Source organism: Engraulis encrasicolus, chromosome 3, assembly GCF_034702125.1.
Source record: "Engraulis encrasicolus isolate BLACKSEA-1 chromosome 3, IST_EnEncr_1.0, whole genome shotgun sequence".
Classification (NCBI taxonomy): Eukaryota; Metazoa; Chordata; class Actinopteri; order Clupeiformes; family Engraulidae; genus Engraulis; species Engraulis encrasicolus.
In genome coordinates this window covers 9,232,227-9,252,079 of record NC_085859.1, presented here as the reverse complement: position 1 = coordinate 9,252,079, position 19,853 = coordinate 9,232,227, and the positions used below count along the sequence as shown (strand labels likewise).

At 43.1% G+C, this 19,853-nt stretch overlaps 1 protein-coding gene across 1 annotated transcript in view; it reads left to right on the top strand.

Moving 5' to 3' along the window:
* The window catches only part of LOC134446519 (E3 ubiquitin-protein ligase TRIM47-like), a 34,924-nt gene extending 15,554 nt beyond the window's left edge, over positions 1-19,370 (top strand). Inside the window, exons 5-8 of the mRNA XM_063195882.1 lie at positions 5,964-6,043; positions 7,523-7,695; positions 9,180-9,344; positions 18,841-19,370. Coding sequence (XP_063051952.1) covers positions 5,964-6,043; positions 7,523-7,695; positions 9,180-9,344; positions 18,841-19,370 — 948 coding nt within the window. The remainder of the gene's footprint in view (positions 1-5,963; positions 6,044-7,522; positions 7,696-9,179; positions 9,345-18,840) is intronic.
* The last annotated feature ends 483 nt before the right edge of the window (positions 19,371-19,853 follow it).

The window sequence follows — 19,853 nt, the reverse complement described above, 5'->3', positions numbered from 1 at the left end:
GCCCACAAATGCAGTCAACTGCCGAGAGAGGAAATAAAGCAATTTTTCGTTTCGATCCACACTTCATGACTCGATGTCCAGTTAGCTCACTGGAAGGACAGCTGCCTTCCCCGTTTCGAATCGGGCCGTTGTCTTGGCTCCAGCGTGCCAGCTGCTCCACCTCCTCTCCGTCTCGTTGTTGTCAGAGATCAGGCCAATCACGGTTGTGTCGTCAGCAAATTTAATGATGGTGTTTGTGCTGTGCTTAGGATCACAGTCATGAGTGAAGAGGGAGTACAAAAAAGGGCTCAACACACATCCCTGCGGCGCGCCTGTATTTAGGGTGATGGGTCTTGAGTGATGTTTGCCCATGCGTACAGACTGAGGTCTGTTACTAAGGAATTCCAGTATCCATCTGCAGACATGGGGACTGAAGCCGAGGTTGTACAGCTTAGTGGCCAGCTTGATAGGGGGAATGGTGTTAAAAGCGGAGCTGTAGTCAATGAACAGCATTCGCACATAGCTGTTTGGTTTCTCCAGGTGTGAGAGGGCAGTGTGAATGGCCAATGAAATGCCATCCTCTGTAGATCTATTCGCCCTGTAGGCAAATTGATGCGGGTCGAGGGATGGTGGAGTGATGGACTTGAGGTGTGCTAGCACCAGTCTTTCAAAGCATTTCATCACAATAGGTGTGAGCGCTACAGGGCGGTAGTCATTGAGAGACTTGATGGCCGCCTGCTTGGGAACAGGAACGATGGTACTGGTTTTCAGACAAATGGGGACTGCAGCTTGTTCTAGGGAGATGTTAAATATGCGGGTAAAGACTGCACTTAGTTGGCCTGCACAGTGCTTTAGGACCTTCCCAGGGACCCCGTCTGGTCCTGGTGCTTTGTGAGGGTTAATGCTGCTGAGGGCTCGCCGAACCTCGTGCTCGGTTAACACCAGGCCTACATGTGGGGCATTGTCTATCAGTTCAGTGGGGGAGTGAGGGATGGGTCCCTCATCGAACCGTGCAAAAAAGTTGTTGAGGTCATCCGGGAGAGTTGAATTGTGAGAGCTGGGCAGACAGGGGTTTGTGCTCTTGTAGTTGGTGTAGGATGTAATGCCCTGCCACATACGTCTGGGATCAGAGTTCACAAAGTGCTGTTCTATTTTTACTTTATAGGAGTGTTTAGCTTCCTTGATGGCCCTCTTCAAGTTGGCCCTGGCTATGGTGTAATTTGATTGATCACCAGAGTGAAACGCATCGTCTCTAATTGCCAGCAGGTTCTGGACTTGACTGTTCATCCAGGGCTTGCGGTTTGGAAATGTGTAAATGGTCTTGTGGATGGTGACATTATCAACACAGAAGTTAATGTAGTCCAGAACTGTAGATGCATATGTATTTAAGTCTGATTGATTAAAAAGTTCCCAGTCAGTGTCCTCAAAACAATTTTGCAAACGTTCAATTGCTCCTTCAGGCCAGACTTGGATGACCTGGCTAGTGGGCTTTGACCTGGCGATGAGCGGCTTGTACGCAGGGGTCAAGAGCAGAGGGGTGTGGTCGCAGCTACCGAGGTGAGGGGAGGGGGATGCTTTGTATGCGCTGGCTATGTTGCAATAAACAACGTCTAATGTGTTCTTTCCTCTGGTTGGAAAATCAACAAACTGATGGAATTTAGGCAGAACTGACTTAAGATTGACATGGTTGAAGTCACCTGCTGTAACGAACACGGCGTCGGGGTGAGAGTTTTGCAGGTCGCTGATGGTGTCATAGAGTTTACTTAATGCAATCTTTGCGTTCGCTTGGGAGGGAATGTAAACAGTGAGGAGAAACACCGCGGTGAATTCTCTTGGGAGATGAAAGGGTCTGCACTGCAGAGAAAGATATTCTAAGTCCGGAGAGCAATGTTGTTCAGTGATGATAACAGAGGTGCACCAAGAGTTACTCACGTAAGTACACACACCTCCTCCTTTCCCCTTTCCGGAGTCGGCAGTTCGGTCCGCCCGGTAAACAGTCCATCCAGCAATCTGAATAGCAGAGTCTGGGATGTTGCCGCTTAACCAGGTTTCCGTAAAGAGAAGAGCGCAGTTGTTCCACCTCTTTGTTGAAATCCTAAGTCTCAGCTCGTCAATGTTGCTGGTAAGAGACTGTGTGTTAGCGAGGACCAGGCTGGGGAGTGGAGGTTTGTTTGGGCAGTTCTTCTGCCTCTCACGAATGCCGCCTCTCTTTCCGCGCTTCTTCCTCCGACGGCGACGGTGAGATTTGCACCGGGCAATTATCCATGCAGGCACCGTAGTTCTGAGTAGTTCCTCGGGGATGTCCATAGGTGGTGGGGGAATAAAACTTTCCAGTCGGATATCGATCAGTTTTTTCCGGACTGTACACTGCACATGCACTTACTGATTGTAAACTGACACTATATCTAAGTAAAACAATATTAAAAACTATAAAATAGAACAAAAAGTGGCATTTGTTTTGGGAGCTCCGGGCCGCAGCATCTAGATGCGCCGCCATGGCAACGAGGAATTCAAGCGGTATAACTGTAATGGACTACACTAGCTAATAATGTTTGAACTAAACCATGCCAAAGACGTGTAAGGATAACCGTTGAAGTGTCCGCGATAGCAGACAGGACATGAATGGAGCTCTAAGGAACTTTCCCCTCCCAATTTGGCACAGGTAAGACGCGCCAGGCATCACCGAGTAATACGGAATTGAAGTGCTACAAACACCACGTTGGTAGGCTATTATTGGAAGTTAGCTTTCAACTCAACGTCTTCACGCACATTTTTATGAAGGACAACGTGGAGTAGTAACAGTCCTTGACTGCTTTGCCAAGGCTGACACGCAAAATGAGTAGCCTATCATGCTGCCAGACCCGTCGCCAGAACTGATTCTTAGGGCGGGCTTATGAAATCCAAGGGTGGGCACCAATATTATTTTGCTTATTTGACCATTGACTCAGCCCAAATCCATCACAAAAATTACATTAAATATGGCCGGACAGCGTGCGCTCTCTCACACACGCGCACACACACACAGGCGCGCGCGCCGAAATAGAATAGGCCTACACGCAGCATCTCGAACTAACCAAACAAACAAAAACCACCACGACCATAGACAGTCTATGACCACGACTGGCAGCGGCGATTCTAGGGCAAGTTGGGAGCGAAAATGTTAAAGAATTTACCGTCTTAGCTGTTATTCACCATAATAGCCTAGGTTTGGGGGCCCTAAGCGGCTACCTCGAGCTGCCTGGTGACAAGATGCACCTCTGACGACAGGTTCAAAGCAAAGGAACCGTCAGAGTAGCTGCCTTTTGCCAAAATGCCAACACAGACAAAGCACACACCACCAACAACAACAACTGCATGTGCACATAATGAGGTATTAGATGACGAGCAAAAAGCATCTCAAACAATTATCCATACAAAACAAAACACCACGGCGCGGCGGCCGGGTATTTCAAAGCAACCAACACAGGTATAGCCTACAATAGTTGTACACACGCGCACGCACACACACACACACACACACACACACACACAATGTGACTTACTATGAGTAGAGTGGCAGCGCTGTCTTTTATCAATCATGTGTCAATGTTTTTTCAAGCTGAACTTCCACATCTCATCTCCTGTTAGCGTCCAGAACTAGCCAGCAATATCGCCACGTAACGCAGATGAAAATAACCACTAAAAACTCCAGCATATCGTGTCGTAACTTATCTCTGCGAGCCAACTGTTCTGCGGTTTTCTGAATCTCGCCATATCGCTTCAAGTGACTGAATGTTCCTTGAAAGCGGCATGCTTGTTTACGACTTTCTCAGTTTCGATAGCATGTTTCTGAAATCATTTCAGGGATTGAAAAGGTTGTGTCTGATGAATGATTAGATGCATCCTCTGCAAGGAATATCCTCTGCGATGGAGTAACTTAGAGCTACTCGAGCCAATCCCAATTCCCAACTACAGGAAAATGAACGTCTTTTCGAACCAAAATATATCACGAGGTATTCTTTCAACAAAACCTGATTGGGTTTATCGGTGCCGAGGTCATTCACAGATCCATCAGTGGGGATAGCCACGGTGACCTGGCTGCTAGTGCTACTGTAGGGCACCGCTTCCTCGCTCTCGGTCCGGCTGTCATGGTCAGGAGGATCCACGAAGATAGTCCAGGCTTTTCTAACATGCCGTGAGTTGTCCAAAGTTACCGATGTTGGAGTTTTAAAACAGTTGCGCATAGTGTTATCCATTGGAAAGCACAAAAATGTGCACGTCTGCTTGAAAGAACTAACTTTATTTCCCTTCACAAATGTGTTTACTAGTAAGTTACTAGTCAGCTGATGGTTGCTGAGCAACACTGACGTAGACCAACTTTCCAACAAACTCACACGGTTTTAACCCTATCCAGACTGGGGGGGGGGGGGCTAAAAGTGCCCGCACCAACTTTGATGTTGTATAATTCCTTGACGACTTAAGCTATGACATCGAAACTTGGTGACTTTTCCTAAAATTTAGTTGGCTACAGTTAAGTACCAAGAGATTGTGTTTATCATTTTTGCCGTTGCCATGACAACTGTTTTCTGACAGGTATGTCTGACCGAAAATCACTGATCTAAGTCTCATTATTGTTTCTTTTTCATATTTTTTTGTTATTTCCATTAGCATCAGACAGCTTTGTGAGCATTAAAGTGGTCTGAAGCATATAATCATTAAAATTTAAGTGCATTACCTAAATTTGATGGAAAATACATTATGGCGAGATTTTGGGTATTATAAACAGATGATGTCATAATGACGTCATAATACCAGATAATGACACAAAAATGATGTCATTCATAGATGTCCATATGTAGATCATCTCCCCAAAGTTTGGTGGTCATACCGTATTCCGTTCATGAGTTATGAGGGGGGGGGTCAAAAGAGCCCCCCCCCAGGCCCAGGAATGCCAAAAAAGCCCAGTCTGAATAGGGTTAATAATAGCCTATGTAATGTCTTAATGATTGCATAACACTAGGTTTTAACCCAAAACAAGTAAAACAAAATGAAATTATGATTTTATATATCTATTTTAATATTATTATTATATGTTATATATTATTATTATTCATTAATTTACGATCTGAGTGACTGTGATCTGGCTTGGGTGGGTGGGCACTGGGCCAGGGCGGGCCCAAGCGTGTCAGTGGGCGGGCCCGGCCCCCCAAGGCCCGCCCCTGGCGACGGGTGTGCATGCTGCGCTTCCTTCACACGACACGCCTGTTACGCAGAGCTGTCGCTGTTTGTTGTTCCTGGAAACTAAGATAGTTGGATACCAACATATGGTTTGACTCTGAAAACACACCGAAGACAGTTTACATTTTTAATATGTAGCGTGTAGACATCGGCTGGACAGTTGTGTTTGCTATTTAGGACCATGGCAGAACTCATCACAGTTCACCTTTCTGCGGCCACCCCCCAAAATGCTAACTGACCAATCATAGCATAGCAACAGTTACTAAGCTCGGGACCTTGGTCAAGCCAGCCATTTTGATGAATGGAAGTCTATGAGAGAGATCCCGAGTTTGGAAGATAAAATGAAATGTTGCGCGTATGGCGTGTGTAATTCCGACAACGGAGATACAAAAAGTTGGAGGGAGGGGTTACATGTCATTCCTTCCCCAAACCAAAGACCGAGATGGAGAAATTCCTGCTGTGGACTAAACAATGTGGACTGCCCCACCACCAGCAGCATGTAAACAGAAGCCACTATGCAAGCTAAGGTAAGCAGCTATTTTAATGTCGCTAAAATCCACCTACCTCATTGAAAACGTGATGATACCACTACTTCAAATGCAATTTAGTAGCACTACCTTGCATTTTTGGGCAGCTAGAATTTAGAACTGTGTGGATGATCATAATAACACTGGATTTAATGGGTTAGCCTCATTTAGCATAGGATAACTGTAAGTTTATTGTCACTGTTGACTGTTCTGTTCATATTGTGCATGCATGTGTCACAGGTGGGGGTGCGCACGTCTTCTGGCGACACCCCACTTAATAACGCCACTACCCAGAGGAGCAACTGTACACCCAAGAAAATGTCAGGACACCAAGATACGTTTTAGTCAGCATTTAATATTTCTTTTCTTTCACGCTCATCATATAAAACAGTTACCAGTAGCCTAATCAAGAGTTTATGTTCAAAGGGGGCAGTGTTAGTAACCCTCCGCGAGCCCACGTCCGGGCAGGGTCGTCTGAAGAAGGCTGGAGGCTACCAGCCTCAAAGTCGCAGCCGCGAGCCGCAATGGTTCTGAAGAGCATGGAATGGAATACTCAAAAGTTTGTGTTAGTCCATGAACAGCGTCATACTCCCATGTTAGGGGCTAGTCAACCCATGTGTTGAGATCTAGTGCTACGAAAGGCTAGAGGAACACAGCAAGCGTCCACACAGTGATAACTATAAACTACACACCATCCCAAAGGGCACGGCACACAATAATTAGATAATTAGGACTAGCCATCCATAATGGGGCGAGGCACTGGACAGGAATTGGATAAAATCAATCACTATAATTTGGCTTACTTTTCGATGGGGGGAAGAGACCTGTATGGAGGGAGAGAGAACGAGGAAGGCCAGGAAGCGCGCGTCAGAGATGGAGTGGGGGGGGGGGGGGCTTCTGGAGAGGCGCACGTCGATCAAGCGGAAACACTCTGCATGGATGGGCACTCCCACCTTTCCAACGTCCACCGAGGCATCAACTGCGGCTGGGTTCGCAGACCATCTTCGGGCACTATGCCATCTGCACCCTCTCGAGTCGCCAGTTGCCAAGACGCCGATCCATAGGATCTCGTGGGCCACCATTCGTCTCTTCTTCGCTTGGCTCGTCCGGTTACCGGTGAATCGCGCTTCTTCTTTCTCTCTCACACCTGCTGCCCCCGACTGCGGCCATCCTCCCCTGGAAGTTCTTCCTCTCTCTCCCGCTGCGTGTTCGTCTCTTCCCCCAGCCGTCCTCCTTGACTCTGGTGTGGCTCAATTTAAAAACGCTCACCTGTCCGATGCCAGCCAATAGATTTCATTTCCTCTCCGTTCCGCACCTGACTCTTATTGTCTGCAATTAAGCGCGTTGTCAGACGCAATTACCTCCCCAATAGTCACCCCGTGACATCCACCCACTCCAATGGGTTCCAGTCCCTGGAACCCGTAGAGAAGAATTAGTCCAAATGTCAAACACATCATGTCCTCCTTTTTTTCTTGAGATAAAAACATCATGTAACTAGTCCAAATGTAAGACGCATACGTTTCTTTTTTTTTTCCTTTTTCCTGATTAAAAATATTTAAAATAGTGCCTACATTTTGGGGTCCGACATATCCGAGGTGCACAGCTACTCAACTCTGGGTAGAATCCTGCCGACTACGCCACTTGTCACAGGTGGGGGTGCGCGCGTTTTCTGGCGACACCCCACTTAATACCGCCAGTACCCAGAGGAGCAACTGTACACCCAAGAAAATGTCAGGACACCAAGATACGTTTTAGTCAGCATTTAATATTTTTTTTCTTTCACGCTCATCATATAAAAGAATCACCAGTAGCCTAACCAAGAGTCTATGTTCAAAGGGGGCAGTGTTCGTAACCCTCCGCGAGGCCACGTCCGGCCAGCAGGGTCGTCTGAAGAAGGCTGGAGGCTACCAGCCTCAAAGTCGCGTCCGCAAGCCGCGATGGTTCTGCAGAGGATGGGATGGAATACTCGAAAGTTTGTGTTAGTCCATGAACAGCGTGATACTCCCATGTTAGGGGCTAGTCAACCCATGTGTTGAGATCTAGTGCTACGAAAGGCTAGAGGAACACAGCAAGCGTCCACACAGTGATAACTATAAACTACACACCATCCCAAAGGGCACGGCACACAATAATTAGATAATTAGGACTAGCCATCCATAATGGGGCGAGGCACTGGACAGGAATTGGATAAAATCAATCACTGTAATTTGGCTTACTTTTTGATGGGGGGGAAGAGACCTGTAGATGGAGAGAGAGAATACGAGAAAGGCCAGGAGGCGCGCGTCAGAGATGGAGGAAGAGGGGGGGTGCTTCTGGAGAGGCGCACGTCAATCAAGCGGATACACTCTGCATGGGTGGGCACTCCCACCTTTCCAACATCCACCGAGGATTCAACTGCGGCTGGGTTCGCAGACCATCATTGGGCACTATGCCATCTGCACCCTCTCGAGTCGCCAGTTGCCAAGACGCCGATCCATAGGATCTCGTGGGCCACCATTCGTCTCTTCTTTGCTTGGCTTGTCCGGTTACCGGTGAATCGCGCTTCTTCTTTCTCTCTCACACCTGCTGCCCCCGACTGCGGCCATCCTCCCCTGGAAGTTCCTCTCTCTCCCGCTGCGTGTTCGTCTCTTCCCCCAGCCGTCCTCCTTGACTCTGGTGTGGCTCAATTTAAAAACGCTCACCTGTCCGATGCCAGCCAATAGATTTCATTTCCTCTCCGTTCCGCACCTGACTCTTATTGTCTGCAATTAAGCGCGTTGTCAGACGCAATTACCTCCCCAATAGTCACCCCGTGACACATGCAAGTAGCAACCAAAGTAATGTTAATGTTGTGTACAGTTGAAAAGTTTATCTTGTACAATGGCATTTAAAGTGGGTATGCCACTTGTTCGCTTGTAGTAGGCTAAACAAGCATCAGCTATGCTGGGCAAAGTATTCTGCTATTAGCGTTAGAATCCCACCTCATGTAACCATTGCAACTGAACTGAGATTGAATAATAATTAATGGTATTGATTTAAGATCCCAGATGTGCTCTACTTCACAATGTGCATTTTATTTTAGTGCCTTCAATCAGAGATGATTTAAGCTTAGTTATACATTGCAACATTAATAGAGATTGTTGTGCCCAGTCATCATTCTCAAAACATCAACAAAACATCTTAGCCCTACACTAACATGCATCAACCTTGCATTACTATGAAAATGTAATGGAAAGTCAAACTGATTGTTTACAGGGTACGAGGAGAGAGCTCAAACTCCACTGAACACCTTAACACTGTGGAACAAAGTGCTTCAAACACCAGTGTGTGTGTGTGTGTGTGTGTGTGTGTGTGTGTGTGTGTGTGTGTGTGTGTGAGAGAGAGAGAGAGAGAGAGAGAGAGAGAGAGAGAGAGAGAGAGATATTATTTATATGCAGTTTGTTAACTTTTCCTGTTGTTGTTGTTCGTTGTTTACAGATCCCACCACTGATCATGGAGATGAGCTTCAGATGTTGAGGGACATGGTGGCCACTCAGAAGGCTGAGATAACCAAGCTGACTGTACAACTAGAGGCAAAGGATGTCCAGCTCCAACAACTTAGATACAAACTCCATTTACACACTACTTTGGTGTTAAAACTGTGTGAGTCTGTGCATGAAAGTGATGTGTTAGGCTATTTCCAGTAGGCTACTGCGCTTGATTCACCTATGAGCAGTTTAATACCTTGTATGAGTTCAACATTTCAAATAATCCAGGTACAGTGGCACACCAGACCTTCCTTTGTGTAGTGAGCTGTTATTGACACTGATGACATTTAGACAAGTATTTGGTTACAAAAGATTCCACATCAGTTTACAGAATGTGAGCACAATATTTAATCAGTCAACATCAGCCCTGTGTGTATTTATTGTGTATTATGTATTGATTATTTTGTTATTGTGTATTAAATACCATCCATCATCATGCATATTGTCATGACCTGTGTATTTTCATTTTTTGCTTAAATGCTTTAACCCATTTCATGTCATGGTGAATTACCTGATGACTTAAGCCACTCCAAGAGGGTATGTGTGGTCTGCAACAACAGTGATGTCCACAGGAGGTTTGCACCAAATAGCTCAGGTGTTCCTGTCTGCCTTTGTAGGACAGCCAGTTTGTCACCTGTCACATTGAAGTTCCAAGGGGGAGGGCAGTAGGCCTACAACGAAATTCTCTCTAACTTCCACTGTTTACAATGTAGCCAATGTATTTGTAGATTACTGGAAATATTTATTTATCTATTTACTGAACTTTAATGTAGGCTTACTGGTTTCCTAGTGACCGTAAGAGACACCTTATAGAAACACCTTTGCTTTTGGAGCAACCACAGATGACACAGGCACTGGTTTTATTTTGGTATCATTGTGCCATTGCTGTGTGAAGCTTGTGGAGGATTGGGGTTCCAAAGGGTTGCCTTTCACTTACATGAGGTCAAATGTGTTGAACAAGCCAAGTCAACGATGTGGGAGCAATAGACTGGAGTGCTAGGTGGGAATGTTTACATTTGGCATCTGTTACCATCACATGGATTTAATGCAACAAATATGATTATCATGTGCATTTTAATGCAATGTGTGATAAAGGTGACTTACCCTTTAGGTCTAGGCCTACATAAGCACTGCTGCTCTTGTAAATTATTAGGTGCTTGCCTCTTACATTGGGATCTGTAGGCTTTACCCTCTGTCTCATCTGGCTACAAACACAGCATATAATGTTGTGGATGTAGCCTTCATAAGCCTGTTGCAGACCTTTTTGTCAACTTTTATTATTTATTTTGCTGTTTCTCAACAAATTGCTTGTGATTTCCATGGGCAGAGCCGAAATTGACAGGGGTGAAAACATGTCGCATGCCATTCATTCTAATGCTGAGAACCTGGAATACGTGAAAGCTTGACTCGCATAGCAACCGTTGCTAAGGGGGGGAGGAGTTTGCGGAAAGGTCAGCTGAACACCATCTCATAAGCCTAATAAAACAACATGATCTAAAAATAGCCTAAATAGTCATAAACATGTGCTGTTGACCATGAAAATAGATTGAAGAGGGTTGGAAGTTTTCATATTTAGTGTATATTGGTTGTAGAAACAGAATGGTTGTGTTTGTAGCCATCCAATCTCGGACGGCCGTCATTTGAATTGACGGCAGATTGCCAAATCGCATAAAGCGGCGCATCTCGTAATAAAATCTAAAATACTGAAAAATAATATAATATAAACATATAGTTTTTATACTGAAAGTATATCGAGGAGGGTCTGTAATATTGAGCTAAAGTGTTTGAAAGCTGGGAAAACTGCATGATGACGGCCGTTCAGCTGTATTTTCATATGAAAATATTCCGACCGGCCGCGGCCGTTCTGGTACAGATCGAGCCGGACGTTCACGGCCGTTATGGGAGCTAAAGGGTTAAAGTGCACTTAATACACTAATAACCCAACTTAAGTACAGACTTCAGCATTGTGCTTAAAAGTTTAATAGGTAAGGCCTTACATGCTTTTGATCTAGGTGTGCTCTTCAATATGGTGTTTTTACCATGAAAATACATTAACAAAATGGAAGGTGGAAGGTTATTTAATGTTACAAAGCGTAATGAATAAATAAGCCTAGGTTAAAATACACTAAAATGATGGTTAAAAAAGTACCCAGGTGAAAAAAGTGTACTTAATAAGTATGTATTTTTGTATTTAAAATATACTTCAAAAGTGTGTATTTAACCCTCTGAGGTCTAAGGCCTTTCAGAGGCTTTTAGGCTGCTTGCACCACCCTGACATTTTGAAGTATTTTCAACTAACAGTAAGCATCTATGCAAAAGTGGAATATATGGTTGTATTCTGAAAAGCCTGACAAGAAATAATCTGAAAGAAAATTGGATGTCATACAAACATGTTTTATTTAAATTGAGTATAAACACAACTGTACAAAAAAACAGGTTTCAGAGGTCTTCAAAAAGTGCAAGAAAACACACAATAAATATATCTAGCCAAGACTTTTGAAGTTTGAATCTTGTAAACAAATGTGTTGGCTGCATAAAAGTAAAAAGGGCATTTAGAAATGTTTTGTTGTTTTCATACAAAATGCAAAAAAAGAAAGACTATGTCATGCCCCTGCCTGTCTCATTTGAATACTAACGAGATAGGTGTGAAAAACCTCTAATGGCCCACACCCCCCTGCAGTGGCGTAACAACTTGGTCACGGGCCCCGGGGCGAGTATCCAGCACGGGCCCTCGGAGGTTGTGCTAATTTTAGGATATTTTATCTAGCCTAATACATTACGGGTGATAGGGTGGGGTATATTCTTTGCAATTGCAATAGCATCGTGAATGCTGCAACGATGTGCACATTTAGAGTATTTAAGTTATCTGTCCAAAAAAAAAAAAACAGGACAAACGCAAAGAAAGGCTTTCGGAATATGTGTCTAGAGACCGGTTGAGACAGGGACAGGGGGCTGGAGACAGTAGTAGTGTGTGCATGCGAGTGCACGTCTGCCCAGCTGACAGCAGGCTACACAGACGAGGGAGACAACCCTGCTGATCTTAAGCACCCCAGTTTAAACTTCATAGATAAAGAAAATAACACTAAGGACTTAAAAGATAGATAGCACAATCAACAGGATATGCCTTCATAATGATTTCAATCTTCCACTACTCCACATACACAAGGTGCCACTGCAAAGTAGTTTTGCGTCCTTTGGCATCATCAAATAACGGCACAATATGCAATGCTGGTTATGGAAGACGGTCCCGGCTACCATAAACATGGGAAAAGATGGAGACGGTGCACTTTGAATGGAAACACAACATCCAAGACAACCATGACAACACATTGGTGACAGCCCACCAGTAAAACATACACAGATAGAGCTCTACACACGCACACAGAATCGTCCACTTATTTAGATTTCTTTCTCCCCTCCCCTAGCTGACGACTCGAGTCCACTTCGTAACATAGCCAAGCTAACAGGAGAAACGCTAGATGATAAAATCAACATGGAGTGGAGATGCTGTTAGCAAGTCAGCACAACTAGTTGTCAATTGGAGAACACACAACTAAGTTTTAACGCTGGGAATAACTACAGCAATACCGCTGTCACAGATTACAAAATAGAATGGACACCGATAAAAATGTGCCTCGTCTCTTTCATTTAGCCAGATCCTGCCGAACCCAGACAACTGGACTAGAAATGTGACAACAATTGGAAAATATGTGAAGGAGATGAGTGATATGAAATCAATGTAATGCCACGGCGGACATTATTATAGGGAAACCTGTAGGGCTGGGCGATTCACCCTAAGAAAAAATCTAGATTTTTTCATAAAGAAACTCGATTCACGATTCACGATTCACGATTCGATTCAACCCCCCCCCCCCCCCCCCCCCCCCCCCCCCCCCAATCATTTAATTAATTGAATAACCTAAGGAGCCAGAATAAACAAAAAATAGGCTTAAATCCCAGTGGAATAATTTCGTTCTTTACAATATTTATGTATTGTGCTTTCTGTAGTAGGCCTACCTGAATGGTCTTAGGAATACACAACCTTTATCAAGGTGTCAGGGAGGGGCTTGGCTGGAATCTACCTGTATGTGGAGGGCTCAGTAAAGTTTGGGAACTCCAGGCCAAAATAGCCTAATGTAATGTTATCTCAGAACATTGCTAATAGAAATGACCAATTGGGATTACATTGAAACATCTCAGAGAAAGAACAAAAAATGTGAGGGGTAAACCCTCAGGGACTGTTGAGATTTGTCGTCACGTGCCATCCATCCCCACGATATATTAAGTAAGGGTTAACGTTCGGCGAGAAGGTCGCTACCGTGGAATAGCAGCACGACAGAGAGAATCTTTAGACCCCGACGCGGAGTTGAGATTCATTTCAACTCACATATATTGTTTAAGATTATACAGGCGAGGAAGCAGCGCATCCAAAACTTTGAGCAGTTGAAAACCTCTCTTCTCCGCCAAATAAATTGGAAGCATATCCATAGTAGGTAGTTCTAGGGTAATTGCATCCGTGATTGCTTTCCACCTTGCTCCACTCTTGTGGTAGGGGAAGAGTAGTTTGTTTAGCATTTTCTCCGCGAGATGTTTTCGTTTCAAATATTGAAACAAGCTTGTAGTCCGGCTGCTACAGCTTACGTTACGACAACACTGTCATTCACAATTTACAAAGTGGTATTGTTTGGCAAAACGATAGGAAGTAGTGTCACCTTTTTTGAACAGGAGCCCATATTCTAGACATAGACTGAGAAAGAGCTTTTTTCCTCATGCCATTTGCTTACTGAATTCCTCCTAATTACTTTGATTGAACACACACACACACACACACACACACACACACACACACACACACACACACACACACACACACACACACACACCTTTTATTTTAATTTTTATTTTATTTCTTCTTCACCCTTCTTCTGCACACTTGTTTTGCAACGGCCATGCATTTCATTACAAGTGACACGAAAGTGTCTCTATCTATCTGGCGCGGCCGGTTCATTAAGGGCAGATGGGCAGTGCCCCTCCAAAGATTCTTCCTCTGAGAAAAGTAGATCCATTCAGAAATTGTAGATAAAATATGTATTGCATCCTCAATCACACTGGGAATCGTATTACATCAATGTTGTGGTTTGTGACGAGCTTTGCGAGTGGAATCGGGTTTTATTTTTGTTGAGAAGTCAAGTTTACATCCAGTGTGGCTGTTTAACGTTACTGTCTATGGCACTGGCCTGGGCAGATTTCTCGCCGCCTCAGCTAAGCCCGGCCCCCTCGCCCCGATCCCATTCTACAAAATTAGCACTGTAGCCTACTTAGCATAATATCATAACATAAGCGCGACTTTATGGGCGCTATCAGGGCAGATGTATGATCTGCCCTGACCAATGACAGGTTGGTGGCCCTGCCTGCTTTGAAAAAGACACAACAAACATATTACTCCGCTCATCTCTAACCTGTGGGATTTTATTAACTCCATTGCCGCAAATTTCCCTCACAAAATCGGTGGATTAAACGGATAACCATGTCGGATTTGACAAAGGATATGTGTTGGCTGGTTAAGGATTCACGTTTGGGGTAGGTACAGTTTGTATATTTGCTATTGCAAAGTTTAAGGTTTTATGACCAAAGTCTTTGCATAATGGGTAACTGTCTGTTATTTAATGAAATTTGTGGGCTTGCAATGTTGAGACAGCAAGCAAATGTGTAGCTTCGTAAAGTCTGCTGCTGCTACCCCCATGTAGCCGACTAGCTGATGACATTCTCTGAGAAGCTGCGTTGGGCTTACTACATAGTTTAAACAAAGCGTGAGGGATTATGAATCAAGTCTTTGTAAAATAGGGAAACTGGAAGTTATTTAATGAAATATCTGATCTTATTGAGCGTGGGATGTTGTTGACAGCTTCATTTATGCTCAGTATTGTCTGCTGTGTGTCCCCGAAAGCTAGCTAAAAAAATACACCTGCACACGGTCCAGCCTAGCATTGCAGAACAGGAGCGAGTCTGTTGGATAGTGAGCTTCAGTGGCTGAATGCACAATTCCCCTTTTAAGTTTTAACCATGGCTACTCGTTTCGAAAATAGGCACGTCCTTTCCCGGTATTGGTAGCATTTGGTTCTGTGGTACATTTGAACCGGCAGCAAGAGGACGACTGACTGAATTGAATAGTGTTGCAGGGCTTGTTGATTTGGTTGCATCCACTGTAATGTACGAACGGTGAAGGCGAGATCACTCCAGCAGCAGTTTGTACTGTAGTAGCCTACTTGAGGACAGTTTGTTTCGCATGTTGGTCGACAAAAATGCTTCTACATTTCAAACGAGTATGTTTGCACACAAGGAGTTTTGCTCTGCTTTGGCAAAGGCTACGATGCTGGCTACGATACGAGGCTACGATAGCTTAGTTTTCCTGATTGTTCGTGCTGTCCGGTTGCGTGGAGTGCATATTCTTGTCGTGTTGCTTGTCACAAACTCCAACTCCGCAAGCGGACAAAGCATTTTTTCTTATAATTTCTTAACATGTCTGCAAGCTCTGCTTAAATGAGCAAGAGAACTAGCTGCGTGGAGAGAACTGTCAAAAACAGCTTTCTTCAGAACAGAAGTTGAACAGATAACGCGCATGCCTGATAAGTGCGGTGTATCACGGGAGGTGGAGTTTTACTAACACACCAAACACTGCGTAAACGCTCTCCTGTCTTGCCTACACACACAATGCAACTCGTAAATGATGCAGTATTGATTTTATTATTATGGACTTGATCGCCAAAATTTCTGCCCTGCCTGTTTTCCCATCCACCGGCCGCTACTGCTATGTACATGACAAATAAATACCCTTGAATCCTTGAATATTCCTCACCCCCCGTTTCACTATATTTCTGCATAACTATTTCACTGACCACGTATGTTTGTGCATGTAATGGGGGAGGAGACACAGAGAATGTACCAGGTAGGCCTACGTCTCCGGACGGAGGTCTTGGCGAACGTAATGCAATGCGTGCGCTGTGCGCTTGGATACATAAACTGCCAAGGGACAGAGGATTTTTTTAAATCGTATAACGCGATTTCTAAAAAAAAAATCGATTTGACGTTCAAACTCGATTTTAAAATCACATCGATTTTTTGCCCAGCCCTAGAAACCTGCCCTTTCTTCGTAGAGTCTTTGAAATCTTCTTAGATAATATCCAAGGAGGTCTAATATCCATAGGATGTTCTTGCTAGCCAGTAGCCATCTCTATTCTTGGCGAATGAAGTGACTAAACTCATTTTATATTCCGCCTTCAAGAAAGCCAACAACGCATACTACTACAACATAGATAAGATGAGAACAAAAGGCCACGTTTTGACTGACCAGCATGAATTGGTAAGGGAATCAATCATGTGGTAATTCCAAACAGAACATTACCACTGGCGACTCGCGCTCACAGCCAATGATAGTGTATGAAAATATATATCCCACAATTCCTGGCCGCAATGTAAAAAATAAAATGCACAAATATAGCGTTCATGTGTTACCTTTATTGCTATTTGAAACATTTGTCTGAATAATTTCACTGCCCATGTAATGACTATAGCAATATAGTAACTAAAAGTGCCAATTTGCAATTGATTTAATGCTCTAAATTCCCACCGTCTTGTGGGAGTCTGCCATGGTCTATAAATAGTGTCTGGACATGTATTTAGTTAGAGCACAATGGTTACTTTGCGTATCCGTTTTTCAATTCGCTATCAACTAGTACAGACAGGGCCCGCGAACCACTTTGGAGTACGTATAGCCTATATTATTATATATATATATCTGGAAGGTCTGAGGTTTCTTATGGTGTGACTTATATGTTTCAATGACAAAAACTCACAGAGTTACAGATTTGTTTTTGGAGACATGTCAAATTGCCCTCTGAAGGGCACTCGGAATGTTACAGAATGTTATTTTGGGACAACTTATAGTATACTTAAATACACTTGAAATGTAATTAAGTAGAGCTGTAACACATTTTAAGCTGACTTTTTGGTACTAAACTCTATTTTAAATATACTTATTAATTCACTTTAAAAGATGTTTAATGTGTACTTTAACATGTGGTTAAGTGTAACTATTTGAAGTATGCTACAAATCTATTTCAAGGTCATAAGAAAGCACTTTATAGCATGCTGCAGAAGTACATACTTAAGTTGTGTTATTTTGGGACAACTTATAGTATACTTAAATACACTTGAAATATAATTAAGTAGAGCTTTAACACATTTTAAGTTGACTTTTTGGTACTAAAATCAAACTTTGTACAAGTGTACTTAATATACTAAAATCATACTTAACTTTAAGTACATTTCAAATATACTTTACAATACAATACCAAACTTAAGTACATTACTTTAACAATACAAATACACTTAAAATACACTTAAATACAATACACTAATATTATGTTTTCAAATACCAAACTTAAGTACATTACTTTAACAATACAAATACACTTAAAATACAGTTAGAATACTTTACACTAATAGAATATTTTCTAAAACGACACTTTATCACATTACTTTTAAAATACAAATACACTTAAAATACACTTAAATACAATACACTAATAGTATATTTTCTAATACCACACTTTAGCACATTACTTTAAAAATACAAATACACTTAAAATACACTTAAAATACAATACACTAATAGTATATTTTCTAAAACTATATTTAAGTACATTACTTTAAAAATATAAATGTATTTAAAATGTGATTAAAATACACTCAACTATAAGTATATTTTTAAAAACATATTTAAGTACTGTACTTAAAAAATATAGTGTACTTAAAATATACTTATCGAAAATTAAATATTATTTAAAATACACTTAAGTACAAAAAAAATGACCTGGGTTATTAAGGCCAATGTAATGTTTTCTATTTCAGTGTCTGATGGCCAGGCTCTTATTGGTGATCCAGTGACCAGAGAGGACTTCATAAAGTGTGAGTTACGCACACACACACACAAACACACACACAAACACACACACACACACACACACACACACACACACACCCTGGCAAACACATATAAACTCACAAGTGCACATAAACAAACACACACATTGTACACTTGACAACAACAACTCACACACACACACTGTACACTTGACAACGCCCACCCCCCCACCCCACACACACAGACACACTGTACACTTGCCAACACACGCACACACAGAGACACAGACACACACACAGACACACACACACACACACACACACACACACACACTGTACACTTGACCACGCACGCACACACACACACATGCACCCACACACACACACACACACACACACACACACACACACACACACACACACACACACACACACACACATTGTACACTTGCCAACAAACACACAGACACACTGTACCTTTGACAACCCACACACACACACACACACGCACACACACATACACACATACACACACACACACACACACACACACACACACACACACACACACACACACACACACACACACACACATTGCACACTTCCCCCTACACACACACAAACACACACACACACACACACACACACAGGGAAGTAAAACAACTATGTTTGTGTCTTGTCTCCTCTAGATTCCTGTCATCTCACTCTGGATCCAAACACAGCAAACACATTCCTCCATCTGTCTGAGGGGAACAGGAGGGTGGAGTGTAGACCTGGGGCCCAGTCATATCCTGATCATCCAGACAGATTTGATTATTATAGGCAGGTGCTGTGTAGAGAGGGTGTGTCTTCACGCTGCTACTGGGAGATTGAGTGGAGTGGTAGAGTTGATATAGCAGTGTCATATAAAAACATCAGCAGGAAAGGATGGGGTTATGAGTGTAGGTTTGGAGGTAATGATCAGTCCTGGAGGCTGCACCTCCGCAGCTCCAGCTCCTCTTTCTGGCACAATGATAAACAGACTAAACTCCCTCTAGTGGCCAGTTCCAGAATAGGAGTGTATGTGGATCACAGGGCAGGAACTCTGGCCTTCTACAGCATCAGGGGAGACACAATGACCCTCCTGCACAGAGTCAACACCACATTCACACACACACTCTACCCTGGATTTTGGTTTTATGACTCATTTTTTTCATCATCATCAGTGAAGTTGTTGTGAGGCCCCTGCAGCCCCCTCTCATACACACAATATGCACTAAACACTCATTCAAATACCAACACACACGAGGGCTGGGTGGTATACCGTTAAAAAAACGTGATAACGGTTTTCACCTACACAAGATTCACTTTTTGATGAGAGGTTTTTTTCAATTTTTGTTCCATCATGAGCTACATCACACTTCCTACTACATGTGTGAATTTCATACTTCGTGTCACACTTCACCTCAACTCTCCACGTCCACTGTTGTTTTTCCAATAGAGATGTCAACACAATGTAAGAAGTTGATTGAACTAATAAAAATAATTGCCATTAGAACCTAATCGCGTTAACGAGAGATGAGAGTGAAACATGATAAACCCACATGTCATGGATGAAATAAATTATAAAATATATTATTGAAATGAAAAAGTGATTAAAATAGAAATGGAGAATTGGAGATGAATTGAAATTCAGGATTTTATCTCATTTTTAAATTTAATT